The sequence below is a fragment of the Nicotiana attenuata genome, chromosome 7, assembly GCF_001879085.1.
Source record: "Nicotiana attenuata strain UT chromosome 7, NIATTr2, whole genome shotgun sequence".
Taxonomy (NCBI): domain Eukaryota; kingdom Viridiplantae; phylum Streptophyta; class Magnoliopsida; order Solanales; family Solanaceae; genus Nicotiana; species Nicotiana attenuata.
In genome coordinates this window covers 98272256-98296751 of record NC_031995.1, presented here as the reverse complement: position 1 = coordinate 98296751, position 24496 = coordinate 98272256, and the positions used below count along the sequence as shown (strand labels likewise).

Sequence of the window (24496 nt, the reverse complement as noted above, 5' to 3'; positions counted from 1 at the left end):
ACTCCCACACCTCCATAACCTTCCCATGATCTTCTCTCATGTTCTCAATATTTAATACCATGTTCATGACATCCCTTTGTATTACCTCAATGTCATCCTATAAATAGAGAGTTTGGACATCACATTGTACACACTTGAACACTTGATGAAATAAGAAAGTTATCTCTTCTTCTTTTATTCTACTTATCTCTTCTTCTTTTATTCTACTTATCTTCTTGTTCTATATTGTTACTTTGAGCTACATTTTTTAACACGTGCCTTCTCCAAAGTTAAGTGCAATTCTTCATCCAAAAGGTTTTCACTATGTCAAATTTGTCAAAGCTTGAGTTTGTGGCACTTGACATTTCTGGAAAGAATTATTTATCATGGGTTCTCGATGCTGAGATTCACTTAGCCGCTAAAGGCCTTGGTGACACCATTACTCAAGCTAATGAGGCATCAAGCCAGGACAAAGCGAAGGCCATGATTTTCCTTCGTCATCATTTGGATGAAGGTTTGAAGGTTGAATATTTGACAGTGAAAGATCCACTTGAATTGTGGACTGGCCTGAAGGAAAGATATGATCACCTTAAGGCTACAGTATTTCCAAGGGCTCGATATGAGCGGATGCACTTATGGTTGCAAGATTTTAAGACCGTAAGTGAGTATAACTCTGTTATTTCGAATAACTTCCCAATTGAAATTATGTGGGGATGTTATGAATGATGAGGATTTGTTGGAAAAGACTCTTACGACTTTTCATGCCTCAAATATGGTATTACAGTAGCAATACCGTGAAACGGGTTTTAAAAAGTATTCTGAATTGATCTCATGCCTTCTGGTGGCTGAGCAACATAATACCCTTTTGCTGAAAAATTATGAAGCCCATCCCACAGGGTCAGCTCCGCTTCCTGAAGCAAATATGGAAGCTAGACGTGATAAGTTTGAAAAAAGATAGAATAATAATCATGGCCATATGAATGTACGTGGGCATGGCAATGGTAAGAAACGATATAATAATCGTCATCATGGTGGTCATGGCAAACGAGAGAACAATACGGGTTCTCAAAACAATCCTTCAAGAGGCAAAAGCGGTAACTGCCACCGCTGTGGCATGAAAGGTCATTGGAAAATTGAATGCCGTGCACCTAAGCATTTTGTTAGGATTTATCAAAACTCCATCAAAAGTAAGGCAAATAATGTTGGAGCATCTTCTGCTAATGCCCCAGTGGAGTCTCACTTGACCTTTAAAAATAATTTTGAGGCAGGGCCTTCAAACAAAAATGATGACAATGCCGAGGCAAATCTTGCTTTGAATGATGATGATTTTCAAGGCCTCGATGATCTTACTCATTTGGAAGTTGAAGACTTCTTTGGAGATCAAAACTAAAGTTTGATCATTTTACTGGGGAATGCAATTATGTTGTTATTTTTATTTTCAGTATTTTTTTATCTCATTCTAAAGTTTTTATTTTCAAGTAGTACTTAAGTTGTCTTATGTTGTTGTTGGGTGTTGTTAGTTTTTTCGTATTTCTCATGGTGTACTTCTATTTTTTTATGAAGAAAATAAAATTCCCCAGTCTTCAATTGGATCCAAGATGAGTAATGAAGATTTATGCCTTTTGGATAGTGCTACAACTCACACAATATTAAGAGAAAAGAAATTTTTCTCTTATTTGGTTATAAAAAAGGCCTACGTTAATACAATATTTGGTAGTACAAAGTTAATTGAGGGCTCTGGCAGAGCGGCCTTATTACTACCTGGAGGAACGATATTAACTATTGATAATGCATTGTATTGTAGTAAGTTTCAAAGAAACTTGTTGAGTTTCAAAGCTATTCGCTAAAATGGCTACCATGTTGTGACATCAAATGGAGGAAAGGTTGAATACATTTATATTACTACAATAAAAGCGAGGAAAAAATATGTGCACGAAAAATTACCCGCATTTTCTTATGGGTTGTACCACACAAACATTGGTGTTGTTGAATCACATGCCATAGTAAACAAAAGGTTTACTACTTCTAATGATTTTATTATTTGTCATGACCGGTTGGGCCATCTCGGTTCTAACATGATGCGCAGAATAATAGAGAATTCAAATGGGCACACATTGAACAAGAAGATTCTTCAATTTAAGGAATTCTCTTGTGCTACTTGTTCTCAAGGAAAATTGGTTATTAAACCATCAGCAGCTAAAGTTGGGATTGAATCCCCTGCATTTCTGGAACGTATACAGGGTGATATATGTGGGCCTATACACCCTCCATGTGGACCATTCAAGTATTTTATGGTCTTGATAGACGCATCTACAAGATGGTCACATGTGTGCTTATTGTTAACTCGTAATATGGCATTTGCGAGATTGTTGGCGCAAATAATAAGGTTAGGAGCATAATTTTCAGATTATGCAATTAAGATAATTCGTCTTGATAATGCTGGTGAATTTACATCTCAGGCCTTTACTGATTATTGTATGACCACTGGAATAAAACTTGAGTATCCGGTTGCTCATGTTCATACTCAAAATGGTCTAGCAGAATCATTGATTAAACGCCTCCAATTAATAGCTAGACCACTGCTAATGAGGACAAAACTTTCCCTTTCAGTGTGGGGACATGCTATTTTGCATGCGGTAGCACTTATGCGCATAAGGCCAACCAGTTATCATGAAGTCTCCCCATTACAGTTGGCTTTTGGTCAGGAGACAAATATTTTCCATCTAAGAATTTTTGGATGTGCGGTATATGTTCCAATTGCTCCACCACAACGCACAAAGATGGGTCCCCAAAGAAGGTTGGGAGTATATGTTGGTTATGAATCTCCTTCTATTATTAAATATCTGGAGCCTATGACAGGAGATTTGTTTACAACCAGATTTGCTGATTGTCATTTTGATGAATCAGTTTTTCCAACATTAGGGGGAGAAAATAAACAGCTGGAAAAAGAGATAGATTGGAACATATTATATCTATCTCATTTGGATCCTCGTACAAATCAATGTGAACAAGAAGTTCAAAAGATCATTTATATGCAAAATGTTGCAAATCAATTGGCAGATGCATTTACTAACCTTCCACGGGTTACTAAATTGCATATTCCAGTTGTAAATGCTCCAATTCGAGTTGATGTCCCAGCTGGACAGTATGATAATGCAAATGAGTCTAGGCCACGCCTTAAACGTGGTAGACCAATTGGTTCCAAGGATAAGAATCCCTGAAAAAGGAAAGGAGCAAATGATCAAGTTGAACATAACATGGAGGCAATTGCTCAAGAGGAGCATAAAGACATAATAATTGATAAGACCTCACAGGAGGTTCTAGTACCTGAAAATAATGAAAATGAAGAGATCTCAATAAGTTATGTCTCTACGGGAAAAAGGTGGAACCAGAATAATGTTGTTGTTGACAGTAATTTTGCATATAACGTTGCAGTTGAAGTAATGCAACAAGATGAGGATCTTGAGCCAAAATCTGTCGATGAATGTAGACAGAGAAATGATTGGCCAAAATGGAAAAATACAATTCAAGGGGAATTGGCGTCACTCGAAAAACGTGAAATTTTCGGACCAATAGTCTGAACGCCTGAAGGTGTCAAGCCAGTGGGGGTACAAATGGGTTTTTGTACGAAAACAAAATGAGAAAGGTGAAGTCGTAAGATATAAAGCACGACTTGTGGCACAAGGGTTTTCGCAGAGGCTTGGCATTGATTATATGGAGACATATTCTCCTGTGGTAGATGCAATTACCTTCAGGTATCTAATAAATCTGGCAGTTCATGAAAAGCTTGATATGCGGTTGATGGATATTGTCACAGCCTACTTATATGGCTCACTAGACAATGAAATTTTTATGAAAATCCCTGAAGGATTTAAAGTTCCTGAAGCACATAAAAGTCACGAGAAACTTGTTCAATAAAGCTTCAAAAATCCTTATCGGATTGAAGCAATCAGGGAGGATGTGGTACAATCGCCTTAACGAGTATTTGCTAAAGGAAGGGTACAAAAATAACCCTATTTGCCCTTATGTCTTTATTAAGAGATCTGGATCTGAATTTGTCATCATAGCTGTGTATGTTGATGATTTGAATATCATTGGCACTTCTAAAGAGCTTCCAAAGGCTGTAGAATGTTTGAATAAAGAATTTAAAACGAAAGATCTTGGTAAGACAAAATTTTAACTTGGTCTACAAATTGAGCATGTACCAAATGGAATTTTTGTCCATCAATCAATGTACACTGAAAAGGTTTAAAGCGATTTTACATTGATAATGCACATCCATTGAGTACCCCAATGGTTGTGAGATCACTTGACATAAATAAAGATCCATTTTCGACCTCAAGAAAATGATGAAGAGCTCGTTGGTGATGAAACTCCATATCTTAGTGCAATTGGGGCACTGATGTATCTTGCCAACAATACCCGACCAGATATTGCTTTTGCTGTAAGCTTATTAGCAAGATTCAGCTCCTCCCCAACAAGAAGACATTGGAATGGTGTTAAGCATATATTTAGATATCTTCGAGGAACTATAGATATGGGATTTTTTTATTCTAATGCATTCAAGTCAGAAATGATTGGTTATGCCGATGCAGGTTATTTGTCTGATCCTCATAAAGCTCGATCTCAAACAGGATATTTGTTTACATATGGAGGTACAGCTATATCATGGCGCTCAATGAAACAAACAATAGCTGCCACATCTTCAAATCATGTTAAGATAATAGCCATTCATGCAGCTAGTCGGGAATGTGTTTGGTTGAGATCAATGACTCAACATATTCAGGAAATGTGTGGTTTAATTATGAAAAAGGATAATGCATCTACGCTATATGATGACAATGCTGCTTGTATTGCTCAACTAAAAGAAGGATACATCAAAGGAGACAGAACAAAGCACATTTCACCAAAGTTCTTTTTCACGCATGATCTTCAACAAAATGGTGAAATTAATGTTCAACAGATTCGTTCATGTGAAAAATTGGATGATGTGTTCACTAAGGCATTACCAACCTCAACATTTGAGAAGTTGAGGCAGAAGATTGGTATGCGGCATCTTCGAGAAATAAAGTGATGTTTTCATGAGGGAGAGTAAGATACGCGCTGTACTCTTTTTCCCTTAGCCTAGATTTTGTCCCACTGGATTTTTCTGGTAAGGTTTTTAACGAGGCAGCAAATAAAGCGTATTATAGATATGTGTACTCTTTTTTCTTAACTAAAAGTTTTTTCCCACAGGGATTTTTCTTAGTAAGGTTTTAACGAGGCATATTTTTGGACATCCAAGGGGAGTGTTATAAAATCTTTAGTAAATGCGGATGTCCACTACTCCCACTACTTTATTAATGTCATATTTAAGGCAATCATTTTGTAACCTTCTATGTAATAGTATAAATGTAGCCATGAAATGTCATATCTGATACACAAAAAGTTCTCTCTTCTTCCGCCATAACTACCCAACCCGAACCAAGACCCGATTTAAACCGCCACTCCAAACTGTTAGCCGCAGTTTCGCCGGAGTTCCCAATCTCGTTCTCATCTCCGTCGCCGGCTGCTGCTCATACCTACTCTGTATCGGAAATCTCCAACAGTGAAAATTGCATAAGCATTAATTTATGTAAGGCAAATATTGCACTGTCTTTTTACAGCGTATTTGAGTTTTATATTGTGATCGCTTAAATTGCTGTTGTTTCAGTGTTTCTAGTACTGTGGAAAAATGCTCTTTCCGTACCCTGATTCTTAAGCTTAATGGACCTCTACTTTTGCTCGTAGTAAATAAAGCCTCTTTATATTTACTAATAGTGGAAACGTAATTAAAGAACATCTGCTAACTTGCATTTTTGTTGTTCGTTGAGGTATTTGATAAAATTGGAAAGATACATGAAATTTTGCGGTTTTCAGTTTGCTGATTAAAAGTTAAGTTATCAGTTCATCTTTATTGGCTGTCAAGTTATTTCCGTTTCTATCAACATATCACAAATTTAACATTTATAGAGTGTGTATCTGAATTGGTGGTTAAAATTGCACTTAATTTTAAATGTAGAGGTTCGATTAATGCAACTACTAAGTTACTATCTGAAATTGTTCTGATGGTCAACTATTGTCACCTATGACCTAAAAGGGCACAGTATTGAAAAATTAAGGGATGTACTAATTGTGATGATCGTAAAAGACAGTGATTAAACGAGCACTTTTTTCCAAGGGATTCTTGGTTAGATGCAGTGCTTTTAAGGGAAACAGCAAGTGGCTATAATGTAGATTAATGTAGCCAGTAGTGAAATTAAGGATGAATTATTTGTGCATGTTTTCTTCGACGCTTGGCTCTGTGTGATTCCATAATCCATATCGATGCAGTACATTTTATATCTAATCTCACCTGAAACTGTTGATAACTTCATTAAGATCCGCTTCTCATGACACGTTTCTACTAAACAGGTCTTTCCATTAATCTGCATGTTGATACTGAGAAGAGTTGCATTTTTGTTTCTTTTGTTTTTCCATGATGAATATTCTACAAATTTGTGACTTGTTGAAAGTATCTGAAGGTGTCCTATATTCCTATTATTCTCAATGGTGCCAGAATAAATGTTCTGTAGAATTTCACAATCTACTTATAACTCATGCAGGATATCTCTATCCTCATGCCTTGGCCATTAAATTCGTTCTTGTCCCAGGATACGAGTTTAGATTGACAGGTTTTTGGCTGAAAGGAGAGTACAACTTGTGCACTTTATCTACTTGTTCTTTCTCCTATTGTTCTTCCCTCTCTTTCTTCACATATAGCTAGTACGTTACCAATGGCATTATTTTCGTGAATATTATCCTGATAGCAGGTATAACTTTATTTTATATCTTCTGTAATGAAATTTTGTATTTCATTTAAGAATGTTAATTTTCTATCTTTACATGTCACCGGTGATTCAAAGTTAATAACTTCTATCTTCATATAGGATTCTAGTCAAAGTATGCAGGCAGGCTGCTGAACAATCACGGACTTCGATTTACTCACAGCGATAGTTGATGAAGCTAGAAAAATTCATATTATGATAGAGGCAAAGTTGTGACATTTGCCGATATGGAGAAAATTCTTGTTGGCAAGACTATCAGCTGCTAGTGGTAACTTTTTAGCTGCTATTTTGCTTGGAGTTTGAGTTTTCAGTATTTGATGTATTGACAGCCTTATTGATTTATAAATCATCCTTCCAATATGATCCCATCTTTTGAACAAGACTGACCTGTATCCTTCATTTTTTTCATTTTCATTTCTGGCAGAGAAGACTTATCATCAAGGAATTGATCGTGCATCATATTCTATATTGCAGCTCAGACAAAGTTGCTAAGCCTCTACTGTTGCCGTAGAATCAGAAAAGCTATTTTGCATTATAATAGGACCACTCCTGAATGCTGCAAGATGCTGACTAACTGTTTTGCAAAATGAGTTGAACAAACAGCACCTAATTATGTAAAAGCTGCTCTCAGGAAGACTTCTCTCGTTTGGGTTAATTATATCCACAGGGATCACTGCCTTATGAAAGAACAAAGTGGTTTCAGCCAAAGGTACAGTGCCACACTTCGGAGTGATTTTGACTTTGATAATGCAAATGGACTTTGGTCTCATGAAATAAGTTTTTTCCATTGGAGGACAAGAGAGGTTAAGCTTATTAACTGGTTAGCTTTCAGACTTAGCTGCAGCAGCGTTTGTTTGCAGAGTGAGTTTCCACTGCTTACTGACATGATATTTGTGGGATGTTCTTGAAGTTGTAGTAAACATGATCTTGATCTATAATTGCTTTGCCTTGATCAAACATGTGCACTTTGAGAACCTATAACCTAGCGGAGAAAATGTCTTATTATTTTGCTAAATTGACCTAGTGTTACAAATTTGTTTAGAATTTTTCTCTATGATTTTATTAAGCTCATGCATTGTAGGTATCCCAATTAAGATGTTAAACTGTTCGCGCTCATAGCTATATATGTTTTATCATTGTAGTCTATTGTCTAACTAAATGACATAAAAAGCTAACCAGTATGTTATTTCTGTCCTCCACCCGGGAGATGTTTAAAAGGTTCACCTAATGGATAGCGCTACTGAAGGAGTAGTTTCAAAGAGATGCGGTTGGAAAATATTTTAAAACATCTGCTGAAATTTCAGTATCGTAATAATATAGGAGTTGTTTCATATTATTCTTCAACTAACAAGTCCATTGAATCAATTTCTCAATGATCTTAATGGAGGAACACTGTTAAGTCGGCGAGTTTCCTGGTGTGAAACAGATATAACCTCTAGAAGAACCAGGACTACTGAAAAGAAAACCTAAGGGGTTGTGCTTATTCTTCTTGTACTACCAAGTCAAGAAATTGGCTTATGTTAATTCGTGATATTCTGCTTTGGTTGTGTTGGATTCATTCATTGTTGTGGAGAAGAGTGTCATACTATTGCTTCTATTGTCCTGTTTTCATATAGAGAAAAATGTGAGAGGTTGCTGCTATAGCTGTTTCTCTGGATTGTCGTGGTCATGGAGAGACAAGTTACTAGGTGTGATAACTTTTCTCTCCAATTAGTATCCCCAAATTAAGATGTCTGATGCAAGCGAGAGTGTGCTTGGCATTCTAGTCATCGTTTATTGTCCTTTCTGAAGTTGCCTGGAAAAGAAAGACTTATTTTTGAACTCTTTGCCCTAGAGCCTGTATGAAACTTGTTGTCAGTAAAAGATAGTAGCTACAAAAAAGTTGGGCGTTAAGTATATGAACGTCTTGTTTGGTACTTCAGTCATGTGTCCATTTAACTCAAGTTTCCCCCTTTTGTTTTTCCTCTCTCCCTGAGTTTGACTAGGAGAGGGCCTTTCTTTTGTGTGGTTTGGGGTGCACTGGCTTTTACAGGAATATTGTTGCACAAGTGTTTGATCAATATTATATATAAGTATCTTTTTAGTGTTTTAACATTTTCTTAGAGTTTAACATTAGTGGAGGCAATGGGCTATTATCTCCTTATATGGATTGAGCAATTCTCACCTCATGAGTTAACTTTTTGAGTTAAGTTGAAGGTCAAGTTTCGAACATGGTATTAGAGTCAGATTCATCTCTAGCTATTCTAGGTTTTTGCTCAATGTTGGACCCCCATCTTATGTTATCAACGCTCTAAATGTACGACCTTGAGGCTTGAGCGCCGAGGGTGTGAGAGTCTCACATTGGTTGAAATATGGGTTATTATGGCATTGGACAATTTTCACTCGTCATGAGCTAGCTTTTAGGGTTGATTTAAGCCCAAGGCTCATTTTTTCTTAACACACTAGTTAGCGTTAGTTTGTATGATTATGAAGCATTTTGGCCTCTATCCCATCCCATTTTTCATACAAGGCAGGCATTGGTTTTGATTACTCAAAAGGAGCTAAGTGATCCACTTCTTCACTGGGTTATGATACTCCAATAAGATAATCGTTTTGTTATAAATCAAATGCTTGTTTAGAATCCCTGATGTTGCTACAACTGTAATAATAATGTTAATGGTACAGAGAGTTTAAATTAAGAAATAACAATGTGCTTTTTAGTTATGTGTTTATAGGGTGACTCTTGCCATGGAAAGCACTGATAGAAGTCATCCTGAATTAAAACCAAAGAGGAGGATATCAGGTAAACTGGAAGTCACAGCTTGTACCTCTATGTTCTCTCCTTGAGAGGGGTTTAATTAATTGGAGTGACATGGAAAATGAGGATTCATATCTTGCCGAGGCATAGTTGTTATTTTTGTTGTATATGTTCTCTCCTTGGCAGGTTTTTGAAGTGTGGCTTCTCTGATTGTTCCTTTGGATCATATACTAGTCGAAAGCATCAAGGGAAATGATCCATCTGTGTCTAGGTCAAAGTATTACATAAAGAAGCTGCTACCATATATATGCAGTATGTGCAATTGCATGAGTCCTCAACACTTGGGGTGTGCTGCTGTCTGTTCGATGACTATGCAATTATTATTTCCTTCTTCACATGGCTGGCAAAAAACAAAAACAAAAAAAAAAGATGCCAAAATCTGCAATTTTGATAAATGTTTCAAGTTTAGTTGTAAACTTCAGATCTGAGGAAATATATAAATTTATTTTTCCTGAAGGTCAAGTTTGTTCAAGAATATTCACCTGCAGTGCACGTAGTATTATTTTCTGGATTCAGGAGAGAGTTGCATATTATTGGATATGCTATTACTGGAAAAATGATTGCATCCATTATATGTTGTGAAATCTTCCCATGATAGTGCCATCCCACTTTTTTAACAAAATAATGTTTTTTTCCATATCTAGTAAGAACAATATACATCAATATGATCAGATTATGTCCCCCAACAAAGTTTTAAGGTGCGTTCAGTGAGTCTTTTAAAAAGTATTATTCTTGTTTTCTTTTGGTAATTGATCTCACACAATTCACCGGCCCGGGCCCGCGTGCCAAAGGGCCAAACGGGCCAAATGGTCCGATTCAAACGGGCCGGTCTCTTAGTGGTGCAAAAGCCCATAGCGGGCCGGTCCTGACCAAATAGCCCGGGACCGGCAGGCGGGCCTGGGCCGGTTCAACCGGGCCAAACGGGCCCCAACGACTATTTTTAAAAAAAAAAAAATTTAGAAAGTGCCAACGGTCAGATTTTTAAAATCTAGCCGTTGGACTTTAATTTTCAGCCGTTTGGAACTTTAAAAAATAGCCATTTGGCCCCCATAATATATATACTACATAATATATATATANATTAACCCGTTAAGAATATATATATATATATATATATATATATATATATACACACATATAAGCTATATATTATATAAGGCAATATATAATTATATATACATACTATACATACTATATATACTATATATATTTATATAGCTATATATAAGCAATTTATATTAGTATATACATATATAGTTTACAAGAAATTGCCTTAGATAAAAAAAAAAAAGCCCGGAACAAAAAAGCCCGTTTAGGCCCGCGGGCCCAGCCCATTTAGCCCGGGATCATGTGGGCTTAGGACCGCAGTGGGCCGGTTCCACTCATTTGGCCCGTTAGGCCCGGGACCGTTTGGCCCGGGACCGCCTCAGTCCGGCCCACCTAAGCCCATGCCCGTTTGGCCCATTTCGGCCCGGGCCCGGACCACAATACAGCTTTAATTCTTGGACATCTGAATAGCTTTCTCAAAGCAAGTGCTCATGTGGAAACAATCTTGTCTCTATTGGTGGGTTCATTCGAGAGAATTTAACACAATGCAGATAAAAGCATTACATTTATTTAGTTAGAATATAATGGTCCAACTTACTGTTGAGGTTTAGGGCTTGAATTTGTGTATTCTTAGGTTTGCGGGAGGTACAAGAAGTGGTATTTGTGTAGCTTTGTGATGGCTTATGCCCCATGTTGTGAATAATTTGCTAATGTTAGACAGTACGAATTGGTAAAGTCAAAAAGTAAATAAAGAAAAAATGATTGCAGAGGCGTGCTTGTTCTTCAGTTAAGGTTTAATCGATTTAATTGCTTTTTGTCTAAACAGTGAATACACACACACACACATATATATATATATATAAAAGTGTGTCTCTGGATACACATATTTATGTACTTATGCATACAAGAGATGACATCCATTACTCTGTCGCTCTAAATTTTGGATTCACTTTTAACTGTATGATCTCTTTAAGAAATTTATGTTTCTTATATTCAGATATGGACAAACTATTATGGATTGTGTGCTTTATTTATATCTACGACTTGTTAGTGAGACATATCAAAATGATTAGGTTGAGGTCTTACCACTAACATGTCAACTCTCCAATATCATTCGCTCGGGATGGGCGGAGGAATTTTTAAGTATGGAGTACTATATTCTTGTTCTGTCTTGCAATTCGTGGGTTATTCCTTTATTCTGACCTTTTGGTTTCTTAATAGGCAGAATACATAAAATACCATCCGAACTTGTACCCCAAATTCCCATTACATACAGGAATATTTTTACACACTCAAACCTTCAGATGTGTGTCTATGACACACTACTTTTATGACGTGGCATGCGCGTGCTTTTCACACAAAATAGGCGAGTGAATTTTGAATTTTGATATGTCACATGTCCCTTTTTTATTCTTTATTTTTTTATTTGTTTAATCATCATCTTCTTTGTCAAGCACAAGCAAGCAACTCTCCAGCAACAATGGAGAAACGAAAATCTGTTTCTTTTTCCTCCAAAATCCCACCAGAAAATATTTCATCCTCTCCCTTTTGTTCTATATTTTCTCCTATATTTCCTTCCATTCTTTCTTCTCAAAAACCCCTCTTAAAAAATCTAAAAAGATCAGAGATCTTGGCCCCAAAATTTATTAGACCTTCACCATCTTTTTGTTGTTTATTCTAACTGCTTGAGGCTAGGGGTGTTCATAAAAACTCGAAAAGTCGAACCAAACCGACCAAAAAAATCGATACTTTTTAGGTTTGGTTTGATTTTGCTTTTTGAATTTTAAAAACCGATCAAAATTGGTTTGGTTTTGGTTTTAATAAAAAAATAACCGAAAAAAACCCGAACCAAACCGACTATAAAAGTAGCTATTTAAATTTATTATTACACCTATATATATATGTATATTTTTATATAAAGCTTCTAAAATTTTATGGTACATATTAGTCATTTATATTTTTAGTCTAGTTCTTTGCTATTATAATCATCTATTCTTTGCCTTTACATTCTAGTTTGCTTGGTAGTTTTCTTTTTCTAAGTACAATAATTTATTTTATGTTAAAAATAATCGATTTTTAATTGAGTACTTAAATTATTCATCACTATTTGATTCAGTTATCATCAATATATCTTGGTATATGATAGATTTCTCAAAGAGCAATTGATTTGATAGTGTTACGTTGAAAATGTAGTCGCCGGAATATGCGTTTGGTAGTGTATGTGCTCATATTTAAGAAAAAAACCGATATATAACCGAAAAAACCGAAAACCCAAAAAAAATCGACAAAAACCGAATCGATAAAAAACCGACTTAATTGGTTTGGTTTGGTTCTAATATTTGAAAACCCGACTTACTTGATTTGGTTTCTTTTTAGGGAAAAACCGACCCAAACCGAACCATGAACACCCTTACTTGAGGCAATGGGCCGGTTCCTTTAACTTTATTCTAGCATTAATGTGATGATGGTGAAGTAGGGACTGCGAACGAAAATATAGATTTGAATGGAGGAAGTGGATGTGGATTCAAGGATAGGTAATGAAGAATAATTGTCGGTGGGGGAGTTTTATGCTTAATAGTATAGTTGGCGGCGAAAGGCGCCAATTTGGGAATATTTTCTTCAGAGGAGTATGGTGGTGTCGAGCGACGACTATGGAGGATGGGTTGCAGAGCATTGGCTGAGTAAGGATTTCATGGTGGTGGAGAGTTAATTGGGTGGTGAGAGATGAATTTTCTTCCTGTTTTGATGCACATGAAAAATGAAGCATGTAAAGCATGTCTTTGTCAAATAGTGAGAGGGATTTTCGGTGACTGGGGGTTCACGGCAGGGCGGCGGTGGAGTCTGTGCTTGGGAAGAAGAAGAACAGGAGTATTTTTAAATGTTTTCTTTATTTTTCTTAAAATAGTACACGTGTCATCATCTCATTGGTTCGTGATATACACTTATTTGAAAAGAATGGTCAAATACAAAAGTGGTGTGTCATAAATACACATTTGAAAGGTTTAGGTGTGTCAAAATGTCCCCGTAATCAACGAGTGTGTAAGAGGGATTTGGGTACAAGTTCAGGTGGTATTTTATGTATTCTGCCTTCTTAATATGTACGGAGCGACAGAAAGTGGCAAAGCTAGGAATTTATTCAAACATATCAAATTTGAAAGAAGTGAAAAAAATTCCGACAAAAGGCGTTCAATATGTGTTATATACCTCTAAAACGTAATATTTTATCTCTTTACACAGAGCAATTTTTCGACGAAGGGTAGTCAACTGACCACCCTTGTAACCATGTGGCTTTGCCGCCGATGACAGAGCCAGAAATCCTAATAAGGAGATTCGTAAAAATGCAAAGTTGCACAGTGGATGAATACACTTAACTGTTGAGGGGATTCAACAATTTATACGTACATATACAAAAGAAAATCCTATTTTTTCAGTGTAATTTTCTTCCGAATGGGATTCGATTGAAACTAGGGTTGTGCATGGATCGGATCGGGTCGGATTTAGCACATTTCGGGTTCGAATTTCGGATTTCGGATTTTAGAAAATGCAATCCGAATCAGATCCGAATTATATCGGATCGGATCGGATTTCGAATCGTATTATTATGCCTCAAAGTTGCAAACTGATATGTATATTTCTTTGTTAAAGAGGCAATACATTAAGAAAAATTCATGTTAATACAATTATGAGAGTACTATGGTGCCAATATAGCTAGATCTAGCAATTGTAAAGGTAATAGCTAGGAGGAAGATGTAAAGGAAGTACTAACTATCCGAAACTAAAGTGTAGTATTTATACATGCCCTAATAATTTCGGATTTCGGATCGGATCGGATTAGAATATACCAATCCGAATCCGATCCGAAATTTTAATAAACATAATCCGACCCAATCCGAAATTCGAAATCCAAAATTGAATGAATCGGTTCGAATTTCGGATATCCGATCCGAATGAACAACCCTAATTGAAACCCCCTTCAACAAACTTGGCTTCGCCAGGCCAACTGTATGTAGTCAGGGGCGGACCTAGTGCATAGACTACGGGTTCCCGGGAACCCAGCAACTTTTGCGTAAACCCTATATTTATAATTAAGAAATTCAGTAAATATTGGTAAATATCTGACTGTGAACCCAGTTATTATTGCATATTAATTTGAAATTATGGTATGAACCCATAAGCCTCAAATCCTGGATCCGCCTCTGTAGTATGTACCATGCCTTCTCAGCCTTTAATTAAAAATCAAGTTATAATTAATATTAAGTTCACTCTAAGATCCCAATCTACTAAATTATCAGGATCTGTGACAAAGATCACTCAGCTCACCCAGATGGCCAGATCAAATCGAATAATATTTCTTAAAAGCATTATTCCTAAAATAATAGAAGAAATCCTAGTAATGTTATGGTTGGCCCATGATATTGCTCGGACATAATCTTATGCATGTTAAGTAATATGACTATAACATTACACGACCTGATTATGTCTCCCTAAGTGTGCTGAAGAAAGGGATTGTGGTGGATTTATTCGATTATTTTGCAAGTGATTCTTTACATAATTAAACATTAGTACATGTGACAAACTTTCTTAAATCCTATTTTCCATGTGTTCAAGATTATCGAACATAATAAAGAAATTCACACGTGAAAATATGGAAGTTTTTATTTACAAAGGGCATCTTTCACATACTTCAACACACTTTTTGTTTTTAACCCTTTTAAATACATCATTTGCGCTCAATTGGCGCAGTCATTACTTTCCAATACTATTAGAAAAAACTTTGAAATACTATGTTTCAAAAAATAAAACTTTGATTCATTCTTCTAATTTGCCTTTTGTTTTCTTATGAAAGGAAATACTACTTATTTAGTAATTCTGTTGGCAAATATATCAGAATAAATAACGTACTCAATCAATTTATCGTCTTGTGTATGATAAACGATTATCGAAGCAACTAATTGTGGAAGTTTCTCTAGATAAGTAGTTTAATCACTTACAATAACTTACATGATCAACCATGATTTAGGCCTCAATTATTTTTTTTATGATTAAGATGTCAGAATCTAAATACAAATCTGAATATCAAAATGTGTATTAAGATTACACTACTAAAAAACTGCTTAAATTCGTCCAAGAAAATCGACCGAAATCGGTCGGAAATTGTAAAAGATCGACCGAATTTCCGACCGCTTTTAATTAGTCGGAAAATGATGGTCGCTAACGTGTTGCGACCGAAATCGGTCGGTTTATTCAAAGCGTTGACTAACTGTCAAATTTCATTTACCAACCGAAATTGGTATATTAATAAAAAAAAAATTAATTTCCAAATATCGACCGAAATCGGTCGGAATTTTAATTAAATAATAATAATATTTAAATATATAATCATTTGTTAATTATAATAAATTGTTAATTTATTTAAATAAATAAATTTATGTTCATAATTTACGACCGAATTCGATCGAAATTTTGAATTTCTGGGCAAAAAAAAAATGAGATTTGCGGTTGATTTTCAATAACAAAATACTACCAACTCGAGCTTAAAACAACTAAAACAATCCTAAACAATTTCATCCATGATCATATAATTCTAAAAAATTAAAACTATATTTGAGATAATATCGTATTACAAACTCCATAAATTAAAATACATAAGTAAAATAAAATCTATCCGAAATGAAAGTCTAATCGGAATACAAGAATAATTATAATGTAGTCACTTTGTCTAATAAATTTACCCCTGAAGAATTTTCACATTCATGTACCTTTGAAACAAGAGTCATAATTTTAGTCATACTTTTAAATATCACGATTCAGAAAAAAAATTAAACGTTAATCATAAAATATATATTAATTAGTGAAGCAAACAATAGAATAAGAAATAAGTACTGGTGTATAAACTACTTACTCGATGTGACACAACAGATATTTTCAACTCCTCTTTGGCTGCAAAATAATCACAAGAATTAAGAATAAGAAATGTCAAATTTTGAGTACGTAACCTCTCAAGAATTCCAAAAACATGAACAAAATATCTTTAAATGTATTTCTTAAAACTAAAACAGAAACCAACACTATTATATAAACATAGTGAGATCCAATGAAGAAAATCAAATATTTTGGATTGTGTGTGTGAGAGAGGAAAAAAAAGAAGAGAAATGACATACCATGATAGCAATAAGCAAATCTTACTGGATAAGAGTTAGATGGGGGGGGGGGGGGTGAAAATCATACAAAAGAGAGATAGAGGAGACATGGGGGAGATGACGGGGATGGAGGCGGCAGTATAGTATCTATCTATATAGAATAGGAGAAGCAAAGTCATATTATTGTGCCAAGTGTCAACATATAAATTAAACATGTGTCCAATTTTTGGACAAACTTTCAACTAATTTGGAAGTTCAAAAATAATTTCAAATTATTTCATATAAAAATTTAAATATGCTAATGCAGTTGAACTTATATACTAATGTGTTCTGCGATTTTTAAAATTTGTTAAAAGAAGTTCAAAGCATTTAAAACTTCTTTAATTGGTTTACAGAAGTTCATAGACTTTAAAACTCCCAATTTAGTATATATCTATACTTTGACTCCCACGTTTGTTGGTCTACTTTTTTTAATTTGTTAAACCTGTAAATTAAACAAAAAAATTACTTCAACCACGTCTGGAGTTACTCCCACGTTTGGAATAGGATAATGTGCAATATGAATAGATTTCAAAAATATACCGGAAGAAATATTTTTTTTTAAAATAACCACGATCATCTTCCCAAACATGGGTATCCCACCATTGCTCCATAACTTATTCACTTTCTCCATAACTACATCAGCAGTTTTATGCGACTCCTTTTAATTCCTTTTCCATTCTCTTTTTGCTTTGGTCAGAATAAGAATTATGCAAATATGGCTACAAAACTTCATGACATCAGACAAATTTCAAGCAACTCCATGCAATGGAATTTGAAAGTTAGAGTAGTTCGAATGTGGGAAATCCCGGATCGCTACAAGCCTGAAATACCTTATTCGATAGAGTTGGTATTACAAGATGCAAAGGTAACATATTTATAATTGCTTTCACTTTTTTCTTCGTCTTCTCTGCTGCTATGGTTCATAGATTTTCCAATATGCAATCGTTTATTAATTTTCAATAATCCTCAAAAAGATGAAACTACCTACTTGAAGTGATTATGTGGTGTAGTCTTATTTCTATTTCTGTTTGTAAACATATGATTGATAACTGTTTACTTATTTCCAGCAAAAACATAATATTAACAATATATTACATCTTATATAATCCATCTGAGAAACAAAATATGATGTTCCTCCTGAAACTGCTGCAAAATATAACAATATACATATATTCTGCCAATGGAAGTTACAATATTTGTTGACAATTATATAATCTCTATAGCTACTAGAAATTCTAAAAATATGCACATTCTGATAAAAAAGCTTTACAATGTTTGTAGACAATTGTTTACTAATTTCCAGCATTAACAATTTTTACCAATCTAATACATCCTAACAATTAATATAATTTTCTAGGGTGATCGTATACATGCCTCAATCGGGAAATATGTTATAAATTTCTTTAAGAATAAGATACAAGAACTCGGCTTATATCGCATGACCTACTTTGTTGTCGGGCCAAATAATTTGAAATTAAAGACTACAACACACAATTTGAGGCTGACATTTACGCAGAGGACAATAGTTGAGGAAACTACTGATCCTACATTTCATATGGATATCTTTAACTTGCGTCCTTTTGACTAATTCACGAATCAACATGATGTCGATGAGGCAGAATTATTCGGTAATTCTTCTTTTCCATTTAATTCTAATACTACGTTTATTAAAATTTTGTGATTAACTTTTATATTTGTAGATATCGTTGGTCAGGTTGTGACCTATGAAGCTGTTCAGATCTACAAGCAAGGAGACAACAAAAGTGTCTTTATGAATATTGAACTTGAAGATGATAAGTAAGTCATTCACAAATAGAAACTATACTTTGCGGTAAAACGGATTTTTTTTTTTATTGTGGTTTTTCCGTGAAACATATAGGAGGAACAGGATTTCAGCAACCTTATGGAGTGAACTTGTGGATCAAATTCAACCTCACTTGAATGCATCTACTGCTGATCCTTTGATTGTTGTTCTTCAACTTATGAAAGCTCAAAAATATCGAGGTTTTCCAATAGTTACATTTATATTTGATAAACAGTTTCAAAATAATTTATAGTTTTCAATTTGTAATTTTTTATTTTATTCGTAGGTAATTACTCAATGCGTAGCTGTTGGTATGCTTCAAAAATATGGTGTAGACTACAAAATTTGGTGTAGACTTCTGATGCTGATGCTGATTGTTCTTATCCAAGTAAATTGTACGATATTCTTGATAAAAAATTCATGTTTAAGGTTATTGTTAATCAAATCAATATTGAGTCACAAGACGAAGTCTACAAAGTTGTTAAGGTTACTGATGATGACGATCTTCTAAAGGAATATGCCCACAGCTCATTTGAAGACACTATCACACTAAAATATCTTCACTCACAAATTAAGCTACTGATACATTTACGAAAAAGAATAAATATAAATCCTACAACCTTCATAACATGAATGTTTCTTTTTTGTTTGTTTTACTTTTTAACAGGATCCTTTGGAAATACATGATGGACAAATCTCGGGTGAAGAGAAGGTTTATGGGGTAATTTTATGAAATTAAAACAGTTATAACATTATTAATTCTTTAGTAAAAAGGTATTACTAATCATTATGCAACCAAAGGTAGTATCGCTCTACATCTCCTCTTTATAGATTCTTTTTATTTCTGTAGGATTTTGTGGCCGAAAGCAAGATGAAATCTATTTTACAAACTCCCATAAAAAAAAGCATATCAGAAAGTGGATCGTCCGTGTTAGAAGATGGTGATGATTGCAACGCAAAACTATCTCCATTGAAGACGTATGACAAGAGGAGTAGATCTGCCAATAAGGCACCAACAGTAATAGCAGATGACGACTTGAATTGTCAACTCTCTAGCAACACGGTTCGCCGAGTGGTTAAAAAAGAGAAGAATCCATGAATTACTCTATTGAAATGACCTTAGCTACTTAATTATATAGTTTCTTTGCTATGTAGGTTTATGAAGGACAAATTTTTATTATTTGGGCAAGTTCATTAGGGAGTAAAATTGTCTAAATATTGCTCTAAATTCATGTTTATGAATTAGTAGTTTAATCAGCAGTGGCTTCACTCTTTTTGTTAATATTTTTTATGCAACATGTTAGTTATTTGAGCAAATGGATTGTTCAATGAATGTGTTGGTGAAGTTCTGATTTTTGAAGAATTTATTCAACTCAATCTTAGTACAAGATATATTTGATAGTTCTAAACTCATAGCGATGAGTTGTTGTTCCAGTAGTTGTGTGTCACCAATAAAGTTCTGTTAAATATATATTTGTAGTGCAGCTGAAGTTTTGACTACTGAACTATCAATGGGAAATTAAATTTAACTTTTTACCCTGTTTCTTCTGCTTCCTGTTTGTGAAAATAATCCTCAAAGGACATGTCTATAAAAATTGTGAAACTTCTGATTATTCTGTTCAAAACCTAAGGTAGTGTATTAGTCTATTCTGAAGTAATTTCATAGCAATGGTAATTACAGGAACTCTCTCTATTTATGAATTAGGGTACGCCTGAAAATTAACAAGAAAACTCAAGTTAGTAAGTAGAGAAATAACCTACAGATTAGTGTCAAAGCTTACATATGCTGTTAGTTAAAAACATAATCAAACATTATGGAACATGAGCTAAAGATAATACCAAGGAGTTAGCCATAGTGTCATTTATCACGAAAGCTACTACTCTAACAACCTATATGGAGAAACCTCATAAATTCAAAGTCTTAATCTTGTGTTGTATTGTTATGATAAACAAATGTAATAGTGCATTGCTAAAGCATGACTCTGCGCCTGGGGAGAAGGATAGATAGTAAATCCAAGCTTAGACTTTTTTCCATAATCGACAGATAGACGTTTCAACTATTTTCCAAATTTTTGCTTATGATCGCGGCGCAACTCTTAGAGGAGCATTTTCATGGTTCTACTTTTGTTTCACTTTATGCTATTTCAGGTTTTGGTTGAGGTACTGATACTCCGATTGCATCAATTAGTAAAGAGAAGATAAGTTCATTTTAGGAAATTTTTGCACTTTAAAAGAACATTGCATAGCTTTTCTAAAAATTAAAATTTCATTAGGACTATTTATGAGTATGTGAATATGAATATAGGATAATTATTTTTTCCTCATAAATTGTATTTATACAATGGAACTATAATACAAAGTTTCTTCCCTGCAACTGTGTTATAACATTCCATACAAAGTTTAACTACTTATCATTAGTACTCTCGCTTTTTTTACAAGAGATTCAGAGACCAATTGCAATTGAATAAAGAAGACTATTATTGTATACTCAAACACCATTTGAGAGACCTATGTGAAAACAGTAAATCGCAGAGACTCCCTAGGGTTGCTATAAGGCTTTGTGATGCAATTCACGATTCCATATGTTCATACAATATACTGACAGTGCATTTATATGTTCATACAATAATAGTATTTATATGCTCCTTTTTGTCTACCGTATTTTTAAAGTAATACTTTGGTATGAACAAATTATATTTAATATTCTCCGCACAACGCGCGGGTACGGATACTAGTAGAAATTAAAAGGAGGGGATATGGGAAACATAAGGAGGCAAACGTTCCGCCACTTTTTTGGTTCAACTTTGGAAAATAATAAAAACCCAATTTCCGACCAATTTCGATCGAAATGTTAAAAAATGTTTGACCGCTTGACCGTCCAATACCGACCGATTTCGGTCGGTATTTCAATTTTTTAAATATTAATTCAATTCATATAAGTAGATATATATATATATGATATATATAATATATATATATATATATATATATTATATATATATAATATATATATATATATAATTAAACACACACACACACAGATTATATATATTATATATATATATATATATATATATATATTATATATATATATTATATATATATATATATATATATATATATATATATATATATATTATATATATATTGTGTGCGCGCGCGCGCGTGCGTGTATCAATTAAGTATTAAATATTATTTATTTAAAAGCTATTTATATAAAGGGTTGACAAAAACCGACCGACTTCGGTCGCTAATATTAATAAATTTATATTTTAATTATTTGAAAATTGTTTTTCCGATCAAACTCGGTCGGAAATATTTAATTATAACTTATTCCGGTTGGTAAATTAAATATATATAATTTTTGTTATATTAAAAACCAATTGCTTTGGGCGGAAAATCATAATTTTAAATTTTCCGACCGAAATCGGTCGGAAATTTTGAAAAATTTTAATTAAAAAATTATTTTTGTAGATTATATACAAGTATGAACGGGTCTTGGTCAAATATTGACCAATTTCTGACCGAAATCGGTCGGAATTTTTATTTTTTTGCTGTGGGACCACTATTTCCGTTGTCAGAAATATTTTCGTTGATTTTTGCGACCAATTTACTTAATTTCTTACTGATTTCTGTCAGTTTTTTTCCGACCGACTTCGGTCGGTATGCTTTGGACGAAATATGCCAGTTTTCTAGTAGTGTTATCTGAATCTGAATACACGTCTACATATTAAGATGTGTTTTAAGATCTGAATATTAAATGATTAAGAATGCTTATTTTTTAAACATCTGAATATATAGAATTTATCTTTATTTAAAAATTAAGAAACATAAATTCAAGTAAAATACTAATTAATATATTGGTGGTGGTGATGACTAACGGAGGTGCTTGTGAGTGCTGACTAGAGGCGGTGGTTGATGGTGGTGGTTCTGGATAGTAGCTAGTGGTGATTGGGTAGCGATAGTGATTATGGTTGAGAATAGTGGTGGTGAGTGGTGGTGATTGTGGTTGTGATTGAGGAAGGTGATTGTCGGTGGTGGTAGTTTATAATGATGGACGATGCGGCTATGGTTATTGATGGTGATGGGGTAGCTGGTAATGGTAGTTGAGGTGGGTGAGTGTGTGGTTATGATTGATGATGATGGTGGTGGTAGTGGTGGCGGCTATGGTTGAGGATAGTGGTGGGGATGGTTGATAATTGTAGCGGTGGCGGCAGTTAGCAATGAATGTGGATGATATCATCTTAATGAAATTAAGCCTTTGTTATAGATCTTAATTATACATACCTATTCAAACCCATGAAGTGATTGTCAAATAAAAAAGGAAACATTAAGGGTGTGTTTGGTATGAAGGAAAATATTTTTCGGAGAACGTTTTTTAGTATTGGCTTAAATGTTTTGGAAAATATTTTCCTCATGAACTTATTTTCCTCCAATTGGAGGAAAATATTTTCCCTATCAAGAGAAGGGAAAATATTTCCTCATCCCCACCAACCTACCCCCATACCCCACCCCCACCCCCGCCCACCCCTCTCTAAATAAAAACTATTATTAAAAGTACTTTCTTTTCATGTTATAGTTTTTTGTTTTTTGACAAAAAAAAATGAGTATTTGTTTTCATGATATATAACAGTATTTTTTTTTTTACATTTTTAACAAAAAAAAAAAACTGTCTTTTCGTATAGAAAAACTATTTTCTTTCATTTTAACAAAAATGTATTTTCTTTTCATGATGTAAAAAAATACTTTTTTTCATTTCAACAAATGAGTATTTTCTTTTATTTCAATAAAATGAGTACTTTATTTTCATATTGTAGAAAGAGTACTTTCTTTTTCAACCCAAAAAAAGAGTATTTTCTTTTTAGTTATTCAGCACAAATTTCAACCTTATTTTTTCGTAAAAAAGTAAAGCAACACATTACTTCCTTTTGATCTGTGTGAAGTTTTAGAAGAATAATTAAATTCTTGAAGAAAATAGAGTCATGAAAACGTCGGCTATTTTGGGAGGGGAGGGGTGAGCAAGGAAACATAAGGACTTGGGGGAGGCGAGGGGAGGAGAGTAGCATAAAAAAATATTTTCCCAAAAAAATATTTTCTAATCTCTCACCAAACACTAGAAAATATTTTCCGAAAAAAGTTTCCATTCACCAACCAAATAAGGGAAAATAATTGATAAAACCACTCATTTTCCATGAAAACATTTCTATGAAAATATTTTCCATGGAAAACATTTTCTTTCATACCAAACACACCCTTAATGATTAAGATCTGGATGATTAAGATTCAGACTTTAAAAACAAACACACTTTATGTCTTATATCTGAATGATTAAGATTAAGACCTCCATCAAGTGTAAACAAATGAGGCCTTAGAGAGCTTCAGCCCTTACAAGGTCGATAAATCAGTTGTACTAAAACTTCAAAATATATGCACATGAAAATCAAAATCATCTCTATGTTATTTACTCTCACTATATGGTGTTTGATTGGATTCGAAGTTAAAAAGCAAATAAAATAGTAATATTGAAGGCTTTTACACATAGATAAATATGTGTAGTCTATCAAAATTGCTCTTATTATCAACTAGATTAAATAAGAGATGGAAGGAGTTCTACATATCCTTCATATTTCTACTGTTCCTAGTAAAAAGGTAAACTTTTATACCAAGTGGCCCAAATAAGTCATGTCAGTAAAAATAAAACAAAAGGCAATAAGATTAAATAGTTTTAGGAAACAGAAGAGTAACATTTCAGAAATTCTATATATTGAAATACTTAAACAAAAAAGGGGTTTAAATCTTATATGCAGACTTTTAAATTACCCCATTCACACAGGGACAAACA

The 24496-nt window shown here is 34.0% G+C and overlaps 1 protein-coding gene and 1 long non-coding RNA gene across 6 annotated transcripts; both read left to right on the top strand.

Moving 5' to 3' along the window:
- LOC109230303 lies at window positions 304-937 on the top strand. Its single transcript, XM_019395816.1, has 2 exons — window positions 304-636; window positions 767-937. Exons 1-2 carry the CDS (start codon window positions 304-306, stop codon window positions 935-937), a joined length of 504 nt encoding a protein of 167 aa, XP_019251361.1.
- LOC109229552 lies at window positions 5365-10077 on the top strand. 5 transcript variants are annotated; one of them, XR_002068577.1, is made up of 5 exons: window positions 5365-5593; window positions 6603-6809; window positions 6927-7092; window positions 7249-7685; window positions 9539-10077. It is a non-coding gene; the product is annotated as an uncharacterized LOC109229552 (long non-coding RNA). The 5 variants fall into 5 exon arrangements; XR_002068575.1 differs by having other exon boundaries at window positions 9525-10077; XR_002068576.1 differs by having other exon boundaries at window positions 7249-9606; window positions 9748-10077.